The sequence below is a fragment of the Struthio camelus genome, chromosome 13 (genome assembly GCF_040807025.1).
Source record: "Struthio camelus isolate bStrCam1 chromosome 13, bStrCam1.hap1, whole genome shotgun sequence".
NCBI classification, from domain to species: Eukaryota; Metazoa; Chordata; class Aves; order Struthioniformes; family Struthionidae; genus Struthio; species Struthio camelus.
In genome coordinates, this window is record NC_090954.1 from 7,658,915 (window position 1) to 7,671,516 (window position 12,602).

The 12,602-nt window shown below is 63.0% G+C and overlaps 1 protein-coding gene across 2 annotated transcripts in view; it reads right to left on the minus strand.

Moving 5' to 3' along the window:
- Nucleotides 1-219: 219 nt before the first annotated feature.
- The window catches only part of AFAP1L1 (actin filament associated protein 1 like 1), a 33,275-nt gene continuing 20,892 nt past the window's right edge, over nt 220-12,602 (minus strand). For both annotated transcript variants that reach the window (XM_068959530.1, XM_068959531.1), the window contains exons 3-19: nt 11,687-11,770; nt 11,164-11,261; nt 10,588-10,699; nt 9,774-9,872; nt 8,471-8,682; nt 7,911-8,090; nt 6,635-6,721; nt 6,246-6,339; nt 5,938-6,090; nt 4,557-4,768; nt 3,920-4,065; nt 3,402-3,480; nt 3,156-3,270; nt 2,688-2,852; nt 2,139-2,317; nt 1,746-1,874; nt 220-1,384 (exon numbers count right to left, since the gene is read on the minus strand). In XM_068959530.1, the coding sequence (XP_068815631.1) occupies nt 1,361-1,384; nt 1,746-1,874; nt 2,139-2,317; nt 2,688-2,852; nt 3,156-3,270; nt 3,402-3,480; nt 3,920-4,065; nt 4,557-4,768; nt 5,938-6,090; nt 6,246-6,339; nt 6,635-6,721; nt 7,911-8,090; nt 8,471-8,682; nt 9,774-9,872; nt 10,588-10,699; nt 11,164-11,261; nt 11,687-11,770 (2,168 nt within the window). In that variant the 3' untranslated portion in view covers nt 220-1,360. The remainder of the gene's footprint in view (nt 1,385-1,745; nt 1,875-2,138; nt 2,318-2,687; nt 2,853-3,155; nt 3,271-3,401; nt 3,481-3,919; nt 4,066-4,556; nt 4,769-5,937; nt 6,091-6,245; nt 6,340-6,634; nt 6,722-7,910; nt 8,091-8,470; nt 8,683-9,773; nt 9,873-10,587; nt 10,700-11,163; nt 11,262-11,686; nt 11,771-12,602) is intronic.

The following is a 12,602-nucleotide window of genomic DNA, read 5'->3' on the forward strand; positions in this document are numbered from 1 at the left end:
GCTAAACCCCCCAACGCAGCCCCCGGCTCTGAGCTAGCTTAGTCACTAACCATCTCTGCTAAAGGCAGAGGAGAGCTTCGTCCGGTTGCCCACCACCATCAGTCTTTGCTGATAAAGATGCAAAATGCCCTTACCGCACTCCCCTCGACCCTACCTGAGACAAGCGCTGCCCTAGTTCTTCATTTCCAGGAGTGATTTAACCAGTCTGCTCACTACAGCCAGAGGAAGGGGCTTTCCAGTACCAGCACTTTTATTGAAACCCACTTACCCAGTTACTAAAAAAAAGTGCCTTGAAGCAGTGAGCCCCAAAGGTTAACTGTGGCAGCAGTCGGCACCAACGGGTCGCGGGCCCTTGTTTCTGCCACAAAAAAAACACCCGTGCTTTCCCTTTTTATTCCCATCCCTTGTTTCTGCCTGTGATAATTACCTCCCGCTATTTCTTTTTTCAGCCCCCTGGTTTGAAAGCACTTTCCGACAACAACAACAACAACAAAAAAACAGCAAAACATCCCTTTGCTCCATTTTGACGACATGCCTTGGCAAACGAAACGCCCGACCTCAGCGGCGGCACGGCGGAGGCGCTGACGGCCGGGAGGGAGCCTCGGGCCTTCTGCCGCTGCCCGGCGCAAGGGTGAACGCCGCCTGCTGCGCATTTGCTTTCAGACGCCGACACGGCAGCTTTGCTGGCTCCCAAAGGAAGCAGGCGTGCCCTGACCCTTACTACCCGCAGGACGAGGAGGACACGCTGCACAAGGTCACTCGGTTGAGGCACAGCGAGCTCGAGACACGAGGAGCGCTGAGACGAGCCCGGCGCAGCCGAAACCAGTGCGGAGGGCGCGTGATGGGCCCCTCCGGAGCGCCAGGTCCCGAGCAGCTCGCGAACCCCGAAGCCGAGACGGCCCCCCCCAATGCCCCAAACAGAGTCCGTGGGCGCTCAGGAAAGCGTCAGGCGGGCTGTGAGCCTGCCCCGGACGGCGCACGCCGAACCCGATCAACCAGAGAGCCCGCAAGAGCCGTGCCGGCGGCCAGGCGCCCGCGCTCCTCCTCGCCGGGGCAGACACGCGCCTTGTGCCGAACCCTCGGCCCTGAGCGGGACGCCCCGCGGCGACGGCTTTCCCCGCAGCCCCGATCCACATAGGATTCCCCATCCCCACCCGCCTCCCAAATCCCCCTCCCGCCCCCCCCCTCCCCGCAGTTTATGCCCACGCGGCAGATGCTGCTGCAACGGGGTTGGGGGGGGAGGCGTTGGGGGGGGGGGGCGCCTCTCCCGCACCCCTGTCCTGGCCCCCTCCGAGCTCCTCGCAGAAAGGGGGCTCGCGGCTCCTCAGCGCGTCCGCCGCCGGCGTTCCCGCAGCCCGGCTTAGGTCTGCTTCTTTTCCCATTCCTGCAAAGAGGAGGACGGAGAGGTGAGAGGCCGGCCGCCGGGGGTGAGGCCGGCACGGCGGAGGCTGCCGGGCGCCAGCCTCCCGCGCCCACGGCCGGCCGACGGCCGGAGCAGGTTCCCTTCGCCGCCCGCCGCCCGAGGCCCCCGACCTGCTGAGCCCCTCGGGGCCTCCCCCCCTCCGCCCTCTCCGAAGGGGCTTTGGCCCATCCCAGCGTCTTCAAAGGCTGCGGTCACTGCTCTCACGTCTCCCGCCCAGCAACCCAAGAGAGCCCCCCCCCCCCCCAGGCCCCCAAATTTGGTGGTCAAGCACGGGCAGGGGAGGAAGGCCGAGATTTCCTGCGGTGGCGGGAGGAAGCAGGACCTGGGCCTTCCGCAGCACGTTCCCCTTGTTGGCAGGGAGGATGGAGGGACTCCTCTTCCTCATTTCAGCTGCACAGTTAACGGGGACCAAGTGCTCGGGGGGGCTCCCATTGGGCTTGCTTGCTGCTTCCTGTGGAAAAAAGGGGCAGAAGGAGGCGAATTTAGGAAAGCCAGGAAGCAGGAGCAGAAAGAAAAAGAAACAAACCGAAAAGACGGGAATACACAAACTGCCGTGAGGTCCAAGCTGACGCGAGCCAGCCCGGCAGCCTGGGCTCCTTGCTTCCCACCTCCGACCATGGTGGGACGAAGCAGCAGCGGCATCGCCCCGGCACCCCCAAACGCGTTCGCCCTGGGAAGCGAGAGCTGCGGCGGCGAGGAAGGAAGCGCTCCGTACCCCGTTCTCCGCCTTGCCGGTCACGGCCAGCCCCAGGGCCGGCCCTCCCGCCAGCGACTGCTTCAGCCGCTCCTTCACTTCGGTCAGCTTGAGCTCCAGGTCGACGCGGCGCTCCTCCTTGCGCCGGCACCGCTCCTCCAGCTCCGCCACGCGCTGCTCCAGCTCCTGCAGCTTCTGCCCTGCTCCGCACACGCAAACGCGCCCAGCTCAGCGCCTTCGCCCCCGGACGGACGGATGGGCGGACAGGTCCGTGGGGGGCCGAGGAGACAGGGACAGAGACGCCCACCCATCCTCCCGGGTGACGACGCTAGATGGGGCTGCCGGCCCGGGCGCCAGGCTGCAGCCAGCCCTGCCGAGCGTCCCAAGTGCCACCGCTGGCACCTGCCGGCTGGGTGCCCCCGTTCCACCCCGCTGGTGGGCATCGCCTCCCCTCCACCCAGGCACAGAGCCCCACGGCACCCGGATGCACAGCCGCGGGGCCGGCTGCGAGGCGGTTGGCAGCCGCCCCAGCACCTCTGAGCACCCCCAGCTCAGCCGGCGCCCGCCTACCCGTGCAGCCCTTCGTGGCTTCCCGCAGCTCTCTCTTCTCTTTCCGCAGCAACACCAGCTCGCTGCGGATGGCCGCTTTCTCCTTCTCCAGCTTCTCCTTCTCCGTCAGAAACCTCCTGGCGTCCTCCTCCGCCCGGTTCTTCCCGTACCTGTACTGGTTGGCATCTGCATGGACGGGGAGAGGCTGTCACGAAAGCCCCGGCCTCAGCGAGGGCCTGCCTGAGCCCAGCCCCAGCTCAGCATCGATGGCTCCCGCCGCCCGAGCTGGGCTGGCACGGCTCAGCCCGTGAGCCGGCCGGCCCCGGCGTGCAGCGTCGTCCGGCCCTGGCCCGGCTGCCGACCCCCGGGCTCGCTGCGCCAGCGCAGCACGCGGGAACGCGTCCTCCCCGGGAAGGGCTGGCCGGAGGCTCGCAGCCGGCTCCCCGCTCCGAGGCCGCGGACCCGGCCGGGCGGACGGACCCCACTCACTCGACGCGTGCCTCTTCACTTTGACTTGCGGGTCTACTCGCCGCGACTTCTCGCTGCAGGAGGAGGCATGGCGCTTCACCTGGGCTCCCGCCGGCCGGGCCGGCTGCTCCTCGGCCTGCAGCGGGGACGGGAGAGCGTGCTGAAACGCCAGCGGGGCCGTCGCAGCCCAGCCAAGCCGGCGGGACTCCCGGGGAGGGTCACCAGCACAGTGGTGGGACACGGCGAGCCCCTGTGCTGTGCTCTCACCTGAACCTTCTCGTAGGGGACGTCATCATAGACCACGCGGGAGGAGTCTGTCCGGCTGTCCTGGGAGGAGCTGGCCCACCTGTGGGAGGAAGGAGGGACAGCTGGAGTTCATCAAAGGCTTCCTGTCGGAGCCATCTCCGGCCGGTCCCTCAAAGGGCCCTTTGATCTCACAGAGCTTCCTAGATTGCTCTCCCAGCTACAGGCAGGAGCCCAGCTCCACTTGTGAGCACTCACCCTACCCTGTGCAAACACACACGTCCCTCAGGTCCTTCAAGCGCTGCCAAACACATCTTCTGCTCTATCCTGCCTGAGGGAAGCTGCCCTGCTTTGGGAAATGCCAACTTTTGGGATGTCAGCTCTCCCCTGAGACCACAGAGCAGACCGCTGCCTAGCCCGTGCCTTCTCTAGAGAGCACACGGGGCTCAGGACCACCATCCCGACCCCAACCCTCAGCCTCTCTCCAGCACGCCCTCCCCTCCACAGCCTGCAGCACAGTCAGTGGGCAGAGAGCTCCTTACAGGTAGGAGTGCCTCACAGCCGTCACGATGTTGGCGATCGTCTCCACATCCACGTAGTCATAGTGCAAGGCCTCGGGCGCTGTCTGGGAGCCCGTCTCCACCAAGAGGAGGCCCAACCAGCGGCCCAGATCTTCTGAGCAACTTGCCTGGTGGGGGGGGTGAAGGAGAGGCTCAGGATGCGCACGTGGCCCCGGGGGACCACCTCTCCTTGCAGCCTTCTGGCCCGTTGGCACCCCCAGAGCAAGGCGAGAAAGGGCTGCAGCAGGCGCCTGCCTCATTTCTTCCTCCCAACATGAAACCCCGTGGCAGAGAGGGATCTCTGGTAGCATGAGGCATGTGCACAAGGGTCCGGAGGGTCCAAGAGAAAGCACATGCTCAGGAGGACCCATTCCCAAAACCCCCTGCACCTCTATCCTGCTCCTCTGCCCCCTGCAACTTGCCTGCTCTCACCCTTTCAGCCTCCTCTCTGCCTCCAGCTTGCAAACGCCAGCACGGCTGCCCTGCGTTTCATTAACAGGCAGGGGAGGAGAGAGCAAGCCGCTGCACACGTGCAGGCTTTATTCCTTCCAGGAGAGGTTCCCCGCTCTGGCTCTGGGCACCTCCCCCTCCTTTGGGGACCCTGCCTACGCCAACGCACCTCCAGCGCGGACACCTCCTGCCCGTTGCGAAGGATGCGGAAAGCGAAGGGGTGTTTGGGGCCCAGTCCCGGCACCACCTCGCAGCCCCGGAGGACGATGGCGTTCACGTGGGTCCGTAAGTCCGTGCGGTCCTTGTGGAAGTAGAGGGTGTTGCCCTTCAGGCAACACCAGCGCTCCTTCCAGCACTGGTTAACCAGGACGTTGAGGTAACCTGGGGGGAAAGCCGGAGGGAAGGGTCTCAGCAGCTGCTTGGCAGCACCTTGGCCTCGAGTACTGGTGGAGGTAGGTGGAGGTAGGAAGCGAGAGCCACAGAGTCCATGTGGGCAGCCTGGTTCAGCACCCCCCCGGCAGCTCCCCTCCATGCTCAGCATCCTGCTGCGCTCACCAGGCTGTTTGTTCCTCCAAGGCAGGTGGGTGGTGAGTAACTCCGCTTTCAGCGGTGAGAGCCCAGGTGGGTTTTGCTTTCCCTACGCTTTGTCTGCACGCAATGCAAACTATCTTTGCTGTACTGTACTGCTCTGTTCTGTGCTGGGACTGTACCTGAGGACGTCAGGCGATCACAGGATCTTGGTCCTTGTCCTTTTAGTTGTGCAACTGTAATTGTATTCTCGGCAGAAACCTCTCTTGAGGCCCAAAGCAGCTTTGCGTGAGTGAAGATTGACAGATTTGGTTTGCACCCACTAAGCACCAAGAGTGATGAGGTCACCACCATTTCTGGTGCAGGGCAAGGTTTAGTTGAGACAAGGCTCAACTTGTCTCAAGACCAGAGATTATGGCCCAGATCCAGCTCCCTACCTATGAGCAGGTTGTTTGGTCCTTGTGTGCCTCAGTTTCCCCAGACAGAGCTGGGGACTGCTGGGCCCAGGTGACATGGCAGCTCAGTACTGCACAGTCACACAAGTCTGCTTTCTGTGCCCCTGAGGGCAAGGGGTGACCTGCACCCACGTCTCTCCCCACACAGCTTGTCACTCTTTGGTTTCCAGATCCAGCTTGGACACAAGGAGCTGCCCTGCTCATCCAGCGTGGCAGGGCCCAAGGGGGACAGTGGTGGGGACACGTCTCTCCAAAGTGCTCTGTGGTGCACCGGCCTGGGGGAGGCACTCAGGCTGGGGGGGGAAAACCCAGGCTTGCTGAGGGATGTGCTGTGGCACACAACCCCTTTCCGTGGCAAAGCGAACCTGCAGAGCAGAGGCCGGGCGCCGTTTCGTAGCCCGAAAGAAAGGCAAAGCTTCTCCAGAAGCTTCATGAAATTTCCCTCACCCCACAGCCTTTCCCCCCTGCCCTGCCCTCCATACGGTCTGCCTGGTGAGGAAAGGAGGCCACCTCCGCACCAGCCCCCGCGGGACCCGAGCTCGCGTTGCTGCCCCAGCCCGCACGAACCGCAGCAAGGGATGTCCTCCTCGGTGGAGGAGGTCTGCGTGTCCTCGGGGGAAGGCTTCTTCTTGGAGAAGCTGATGATCCTGGTGATCTTCCTCCCCGCTGCCCGGCTCATGGAGCCCTTCAGGTCAGCCAAGCCGCTCTTCTTGCCTTTCCCTGGGAAGGAGAGCGGCCCCGGTGACGTTGTGTGCCTGCAGTGCAGCACGGCACCCCCTTGCACACCGGACAGGCTGCTCCGGAGCACTGGTGCATGCAGCAGGGCCAGATGATGGGGAGGAGAAGCCCGTCACGCCGACAGCGCAGGGCCTTACCGTGCTCGCAAGGCTCCCTGCGGGCCACGGGGGAGCAGGTCTCGCCTGTCGCCACGCTGTCTGAGTCGGAAGTGTGCTTCTCCTGCGACAGCCTCTGCAGGAAGGAGCAGGGCAGGCGCCCGTTTCAGTGCCGCCAGCCGTGTCCCACCATCGCTCTCCAGCCTACAACCCTCCAGCACATGGGCTGGGACATCCCCGATGCCAGGGAGCCCCGCGCTCTCTCCCCAGGAGCCCTGCAGACCTGCTGCGAGCAGAAGGAGGGCTCCCCGCACAGCACCAGGAGCTCGGCACTTGGCACCTCGGCCTGGCCTCGGTGGCAACAGTCTCACGTGGCACCTCGGCTAGCCCCCAGTTCCTTCCCTCCTTCGCAGGGCAGTTAAAAAAGCCACCTTGTCCAGGTCCATCTTGCGCGGCACCACTGGGGACGTGGGAGCTTCCAGCCCGCCCGCTCCCGCGCTGCTCGCCTCCTTGATCACCTGCGGAGACAGGCCTCTGAGCAGCTGCTCGCACGTCCCAGAGGGGGAACGTCTCCCCCCGGGACCACCAAGCGCCAGCCTCACTGCCAGAGCCGAGCCAAACTGCCTGGAGAGCAATCCGGGGCTCTGGAGCACCAGCTCTGCTGCTATCTCAAGGGGATGGCCAGCCTCTGGGCATGAGGGTGGGACAGCGCGCTCCGTTTGGGGCACGAATCCCTCGGGGGAGTCCCGCTTGCCTGGGGGATCGGGCACAGTTTGGCCCCTACAGAAATGCCACTGTAGCTAAGACGGTCACAGACTGGGATGGCAACTCGCCTGGTGATGTAGGAGGAAAGGGATTTGGGTGCAAGTTGCACAAAGCCCCTCCAGCATCAGAAACCTCACAACCCCTATTTTACGGTCAGGCACAGCATGGCTTGCCTGGGCCATATAAAGTGACCTGGTTCCCCACGCTTAGGGTTAGCACCCTGGGTTCGTGACCAGTCAGGAGGTTTTCGAGGAAACATCCTGGCAGGACACAGCTGGCACAAGGGCCACCCTTCCTGAGCTGCTGCGGTGCATCGCTTCCCATCCCCGCTGCGGCCGGAGCCAGGGGCGCGGAGGGAAGCGGCGAGCTCCGAAGGGCGAGCGGGACGCCCCGCGTCTCCAGGCACGGCCCACAGGCAGCACTCCCACCGGCCAAGGAGACGGTGCCTGGGCAGCCCCTGCGCTCTGCCCTGCAACGGGGGGGGGGAGGACCGGGAAAGGAGGATGAAGTTTCCTGCTGCTGCTTGTGGGGGAGGCAGCGCAAAGCCCTTTTACGCCCCGTCGGCTCGGCTAGGGACCTGGTCCTTTCTCCGGTGGGGCCTCCTGCCCCAGACAAAGGCAGGAAAGGGCCGTGGGGAAGGGGAGGGGGCGAAAAAGCACCCCCACCCTGCTACCTCCGTGCAAGGGGCTGGGGCTATCAGCACAGGAGACGCCCGGGGCCTGGGAAGCGGCTGGCCAGCTCTCACCACGGCCAGGGAGGGCTCCCCGTCGGGAGCTGATAAGAAATGAGAGGAAAGCCCCTTCCCCCTCCAGGGAGATATGGCCTTTCCCAAGGGACACCACTCCCCACTCCGGCCAGGGACAATGGGAGCTGGGTCCCTGCGGGGCGACAAGCACGGAGGGTTTGTAGCCAGCCCTGGCAAAGGGGAGGCACTCGCGGTACCTTCAGCCACTCCTCAGCCTGCTCTTTGCTCTGCACGGCCAGCACCAGCGCCTCGGCCCCCGGCAGCGAGAAACGCAGCTCGTGCTTCTTGCGCCGCCCGTCCTTGGGGACGTAGATGACATTGCAGGTGCCCAGGGGCACTTCCACATGTGGCTGCCGGTCTTTGGAGCTTTTGTAGCACTAGGAGAAGCAAAGGGAGCCGTTCTGGGCCCAGCCAACCCTGCCTGTCCTGCCAAGGCAGCAGGCAGACCCGGGTATCCCTTGCAGGTTCCCAAGCACACGGTGCAGATGGAGGTGGCTCAATGTTTGCAGCAGATAGTTGCAAAGGGCTGCAGGACGCCCTCTCCCTTCCCACTGCTGGCCAAACCATGCCCCAAAGAGGGGAACCCTTCATTTGCTTGCAAGGGACGCAAGCTTCTGCTCTGGGATAGTCTCAGTCTTTGGGAAGGTCTTGGTTAGGGTATTGGCATCTTCCTTCAACCTGAATCTGACCTCCCTCCTAGTTCCTGCACTCAGGTTTCTCGCCCCCACCCCTCATGCCCCACCAGTGCCGGGCTCACCAGCAGTTTGTTGTCCCGTATGATGGTGAGCTGCTTGGCCCATTGTCCAAAACGCTTCTTACGCAACAGGAAAGCGCAAATCCTACAGTCCTTCACCAGGTTCATGGAGGCTTCCTCTGACGGCCACTGATGTGTCAGCTGCTGGCCCTTCCCCTCCTCCTCCTCCTCATCGTACGACTCATAAGAGCTGCTCATCGCATCCGAGTCATTGTCTGGAAGGAAGCACTCACCCAAGTCACCCCCGCAGAGCACCCCAGGGCTGCCTCCCAGGCAAGCTCTTGGGCTACCGGGGTCCCCTCTCCCCACAGGCTCCGGGACAGAGCTCAGACTGCACAGAGGGATGGATGGATTCCATGCCATGCTCTGAAAACAGCAGCATTTTGACCCCAACTGTTTCCATTTCACCCATTTCCCTTCCAAATTACTCATGATGCTTGTGGGCCAAAAGCCAATCCCAGATGCATCTGCCCAAGCCTCTGAGCTGACTGACTTCTTTGCATGCCTCTAACTTTTAAAGCGTGGATTAAACCTTCCACCTGCAATGCAAGATCATGCACTTGCCCTCTGCTCCACACCTCCCAAACAAAGCGTGGAGGAGCACCATGCTGCAGCCAATGTCCCTGCCCAAGGCCCACCTCCTCCATGGCACAGGGAGCTCACGGAGGTCACAGAAGAGCTGGCTGAGAAGGCAGACACTCCCCTTCCTTATGCTGGGAACAGACACAGCACTCATTACATGCTTTCCACGAGGTGAGAAGGAGCCTTGCTTGCGTGCCAAACAATACTCCAAGCTCTTTCCAGGCTGCTGGGCAAAGGGCCTCTGACATGCAAGAGGTCCTCAGAGCCTAAACCTTTCTGGCATTCAGGCAGGAGCTGAAAAGCTGTCATTTGCATACAAAGTCAGTGGCTAGATATGGATACCTTTCCAGAAACTTGTATGTGGAAAACAGCTGTGTACTTATACACCAAAATAAGAGTCAGGCTGCTGAATCCCTGGACACTCTGTCAGTCCCAGCTCTTTTATGGATATGACAGATAGCATCATGGGGTCCTAGAGCAGCCAGGAGGTGGCTGCATGCAGGTATGACTCAGGAGCAACCCAGGAAAGTCCAGCGTCTCCCCTGTCCTCTCTCCCTCTCTACATGGAGGCACTTCAGCATCACAGCCCAGAAACAATCGGCCCTGAACTCTGGACCAGACAAACAAGACCTCCAGGATTTGCTCCTGACTGCTCAGGCTCATGTCACAGGGCTAGACTTTGCTGAAATTCTCCCCTACATGCTGAGAGCACCCAGATGCTTACAGGAGTTTTTTTGCTCCCCGTTCATCCTGGTGACGGGGTAGTTGCTGTCTGCGTCCTCATAATATCCATCTTCGATCGAGTTTGGGGGGCTGGAGCTGTCTGCGGAGGAAGCAGAGGGCAGGTGGGCTACGTGAGGCGGGACACCCCCGGATGGGCTGCATCAAAGCAGTGGGGACCCGCAGCACGGCCAGCGCAAAGGAAGCAGGAGCAGCTGCTGGTTAAAGCAGGAGGGCGAGGGGCAGCAGAGGATTTAATGGATCCACTAGCTACTCTGGCAAAGCCTGGGCACCTCTTCCCGCTCCCCTGGGCCTGGCAGGGGAGTGCACACTGCCCAGACACCCTGCCAAGGTGCCAGGCACTGCCAGGGAGGGTCCACGCACAGGGGCCGGGAGCATGCCATCACCCACCCCTCCGGCCATCTCCCTGCTGGCAGCGCGTCCCCAGCGCCAGGTAACCGGGAAAGGGGCTCCAAGCGGAAACCCCAGCTCCCAGCCCGCAGCTGCCCCACTGGGAAGAGACACTTGGCACGTCAAGACCATCAGTCCTCCCGTGGCTTGATGTCTCCTCATCGCTCCCTTCGCGTCAAGCTGGAGCGGACAGCTCCTTGCAACAACAGTGCGACGGGATGGGGAGGAAGCGGCACAGGAGGGATGTGGGGAGGGAGCAGCAGCATTTCCTTCCCCAGCATGAGCTAACAAGCCTGCTGAGGGCCTCCTTGCTCTCCTAGGCTGGAAGAGGAGACTTGGAGCCCCTCTGGGACACAGGCATCCAGCTCTTGGGGCAGTTCCTCTGCCATCCCGGGAGCGGGACTTACTGCGGGACGTGATGTACTCCGGAGCTTTGCCCGGGCCCAGAGGCAGGGCTTCCTCGTAGTAATCTTCAGGTGGAGGAGTGGTGGGTAGTGGTGGAGGAGGGTCCACAGCAACCTACAGCAGACACACCACGGGGGTTAGCCAGGCTATGGAGAGGGTTGCAAGTCACCAAAAGGGTTGCCATCATGGTGAGGGGCAGGAACAGGCCACGTCTGCGTGGCCAGAAAGACAGTTTGTTCCCAGGGGCAAGGGGCAGGCCTGGGATGCCATCCCAGATACAACCACAACGAGCCTTCCGCCAGCAGTGCTGCTGCCTTTTGCCCCCATGCCACTGCCTGCTGCTCCTCAGGCACCAGCAAGGTCCAGCTGGCTGTGGAGCCGTGTCCGGCTGCAGCCTCTCACCTGCTAGGGGCTTTGGCAGCACCCAGCGCAGCTCTTTAAAGGTGCCCCAGCACCCTGCTGCAACCCTACTCTCCAGCCTAGTCCAGGGTCTGAGCCCCAGCCATCACCACCTCCCGTGCTGGTGCCTAGGTTCTCTGAGCAGGTCAGACCTCGCAGGCGGATATCCAGGGACTTACATTTTTTGCTGGCTGGCTCCTTGCAAGCTCCAAGCCAATGCCATCGCTGGCATCCCCATCCTCCTCCTGCATGTCCTGGAGATCCCGCAGGTCACAGTCTGGCCAGGGTAGGGGGAGAGGGTGAAGGGAGCAGTGAAACCCCAGAGTCAGCCTCCCCAGCCAGGCCCTTAGGAGAGCCCCCAAACCATGCTGGCACCTGCAGCCCTTCACCAGGAAGGTGCTAGGAGAGGGGCACAGCTGATAAATGCATCCAGGCTGGGGTGTCTGTGGACTCCCCCGGTGCAACAAAGCACTGCGAGCAGCTACAGAGCAGCAGGAGCAAGCACCCACAGTGACGGTGCCCACCTTGTGCCGGGCATGAGGCCACAGAGATTTCACCCGCTTCCTTCAGAGGCGCCCCAAGAGCTTCAGCTCCCAGCGTGGGAGCCCCGGGGTGAGCATGGCACCCGCCAAGCACTGCACCCCAGGCAGGAGGGGCACAGCACAGGGTGCCACTCCGCGTCAGCCACGCGGCCGATCATACCGAACTCCTCGAAGAGAGACTCCACGAAGCTGGTGCCATTGTTCAGGGACGCCGTGTTCACGTACATGTAGTCCACGTCCTTCCCTGGGGAGGGATGGGGGAAGCTCTCAGCACGGAGGTGGGGCAGATGGCTGGGGCAGCACCAGCATCCCTCCTCCCTGGCAAGTGCTACCCAAGGACGTGGGACAACTCATCCTCATCCAGCCGGATTGCACCAGCTGCTGCGCCACGGGTGACTCCTCTGCATGAGGTGTCTGGGGAGCAGAGGAGCCGCTGGGGAACGTTGCCAACCCCACCCGGGGAGGGAGCTGGGGAGGGCTTTGAAGCTCCCAGGTGCACAACCCTTCCAGGCTTCCCATGGAAAGCCCTGCGCTCAGCAGAAACTGGTAGCAGGAAGACCTCTGTGAACCAGCACTTCCACAGGAAACGTGGAGCAGGCTCAGGCCAGCCATAACAGGGCTGCACACCTCAGCATGCAGCCCCGGGGCCAGGCCCGCTTGCACACGAGCCAGCTGATGTCAGCTCCCGGCCAGCCTGACGCACGCTCGCCGCCAGCGCTCGGCACCTGAGATGGGGACGGGGGCTGCTCCTGGGAGAAGCAGGGGCGGCTGCTACAGGGAGCGGGCAGCAAATAACAGGGGGGAGCAAAATCTCCCGAGGTGGCCGGGAAGGCGTGTGGCAGAGGGCTTCGTCCCCCGTGCCTGCACCTCCCCTCGCTCGCCAGGTGGGAAACGGCTGCAAAGGCGAGGAAGCTCATCCATACCCAGAGGGCTCCCGTAAATCACGGGGACAGAGCCAGTGGAGCGTGCTGGCTCACGTGCGATGCCGGCATCTCTGCTGCTCAAGGGCAGCTGGAGGACTCCCTCCAGCAACGGCACCGCCAGGGAGCCGCGTCCCCGCTGCCGCTGGACAAGAG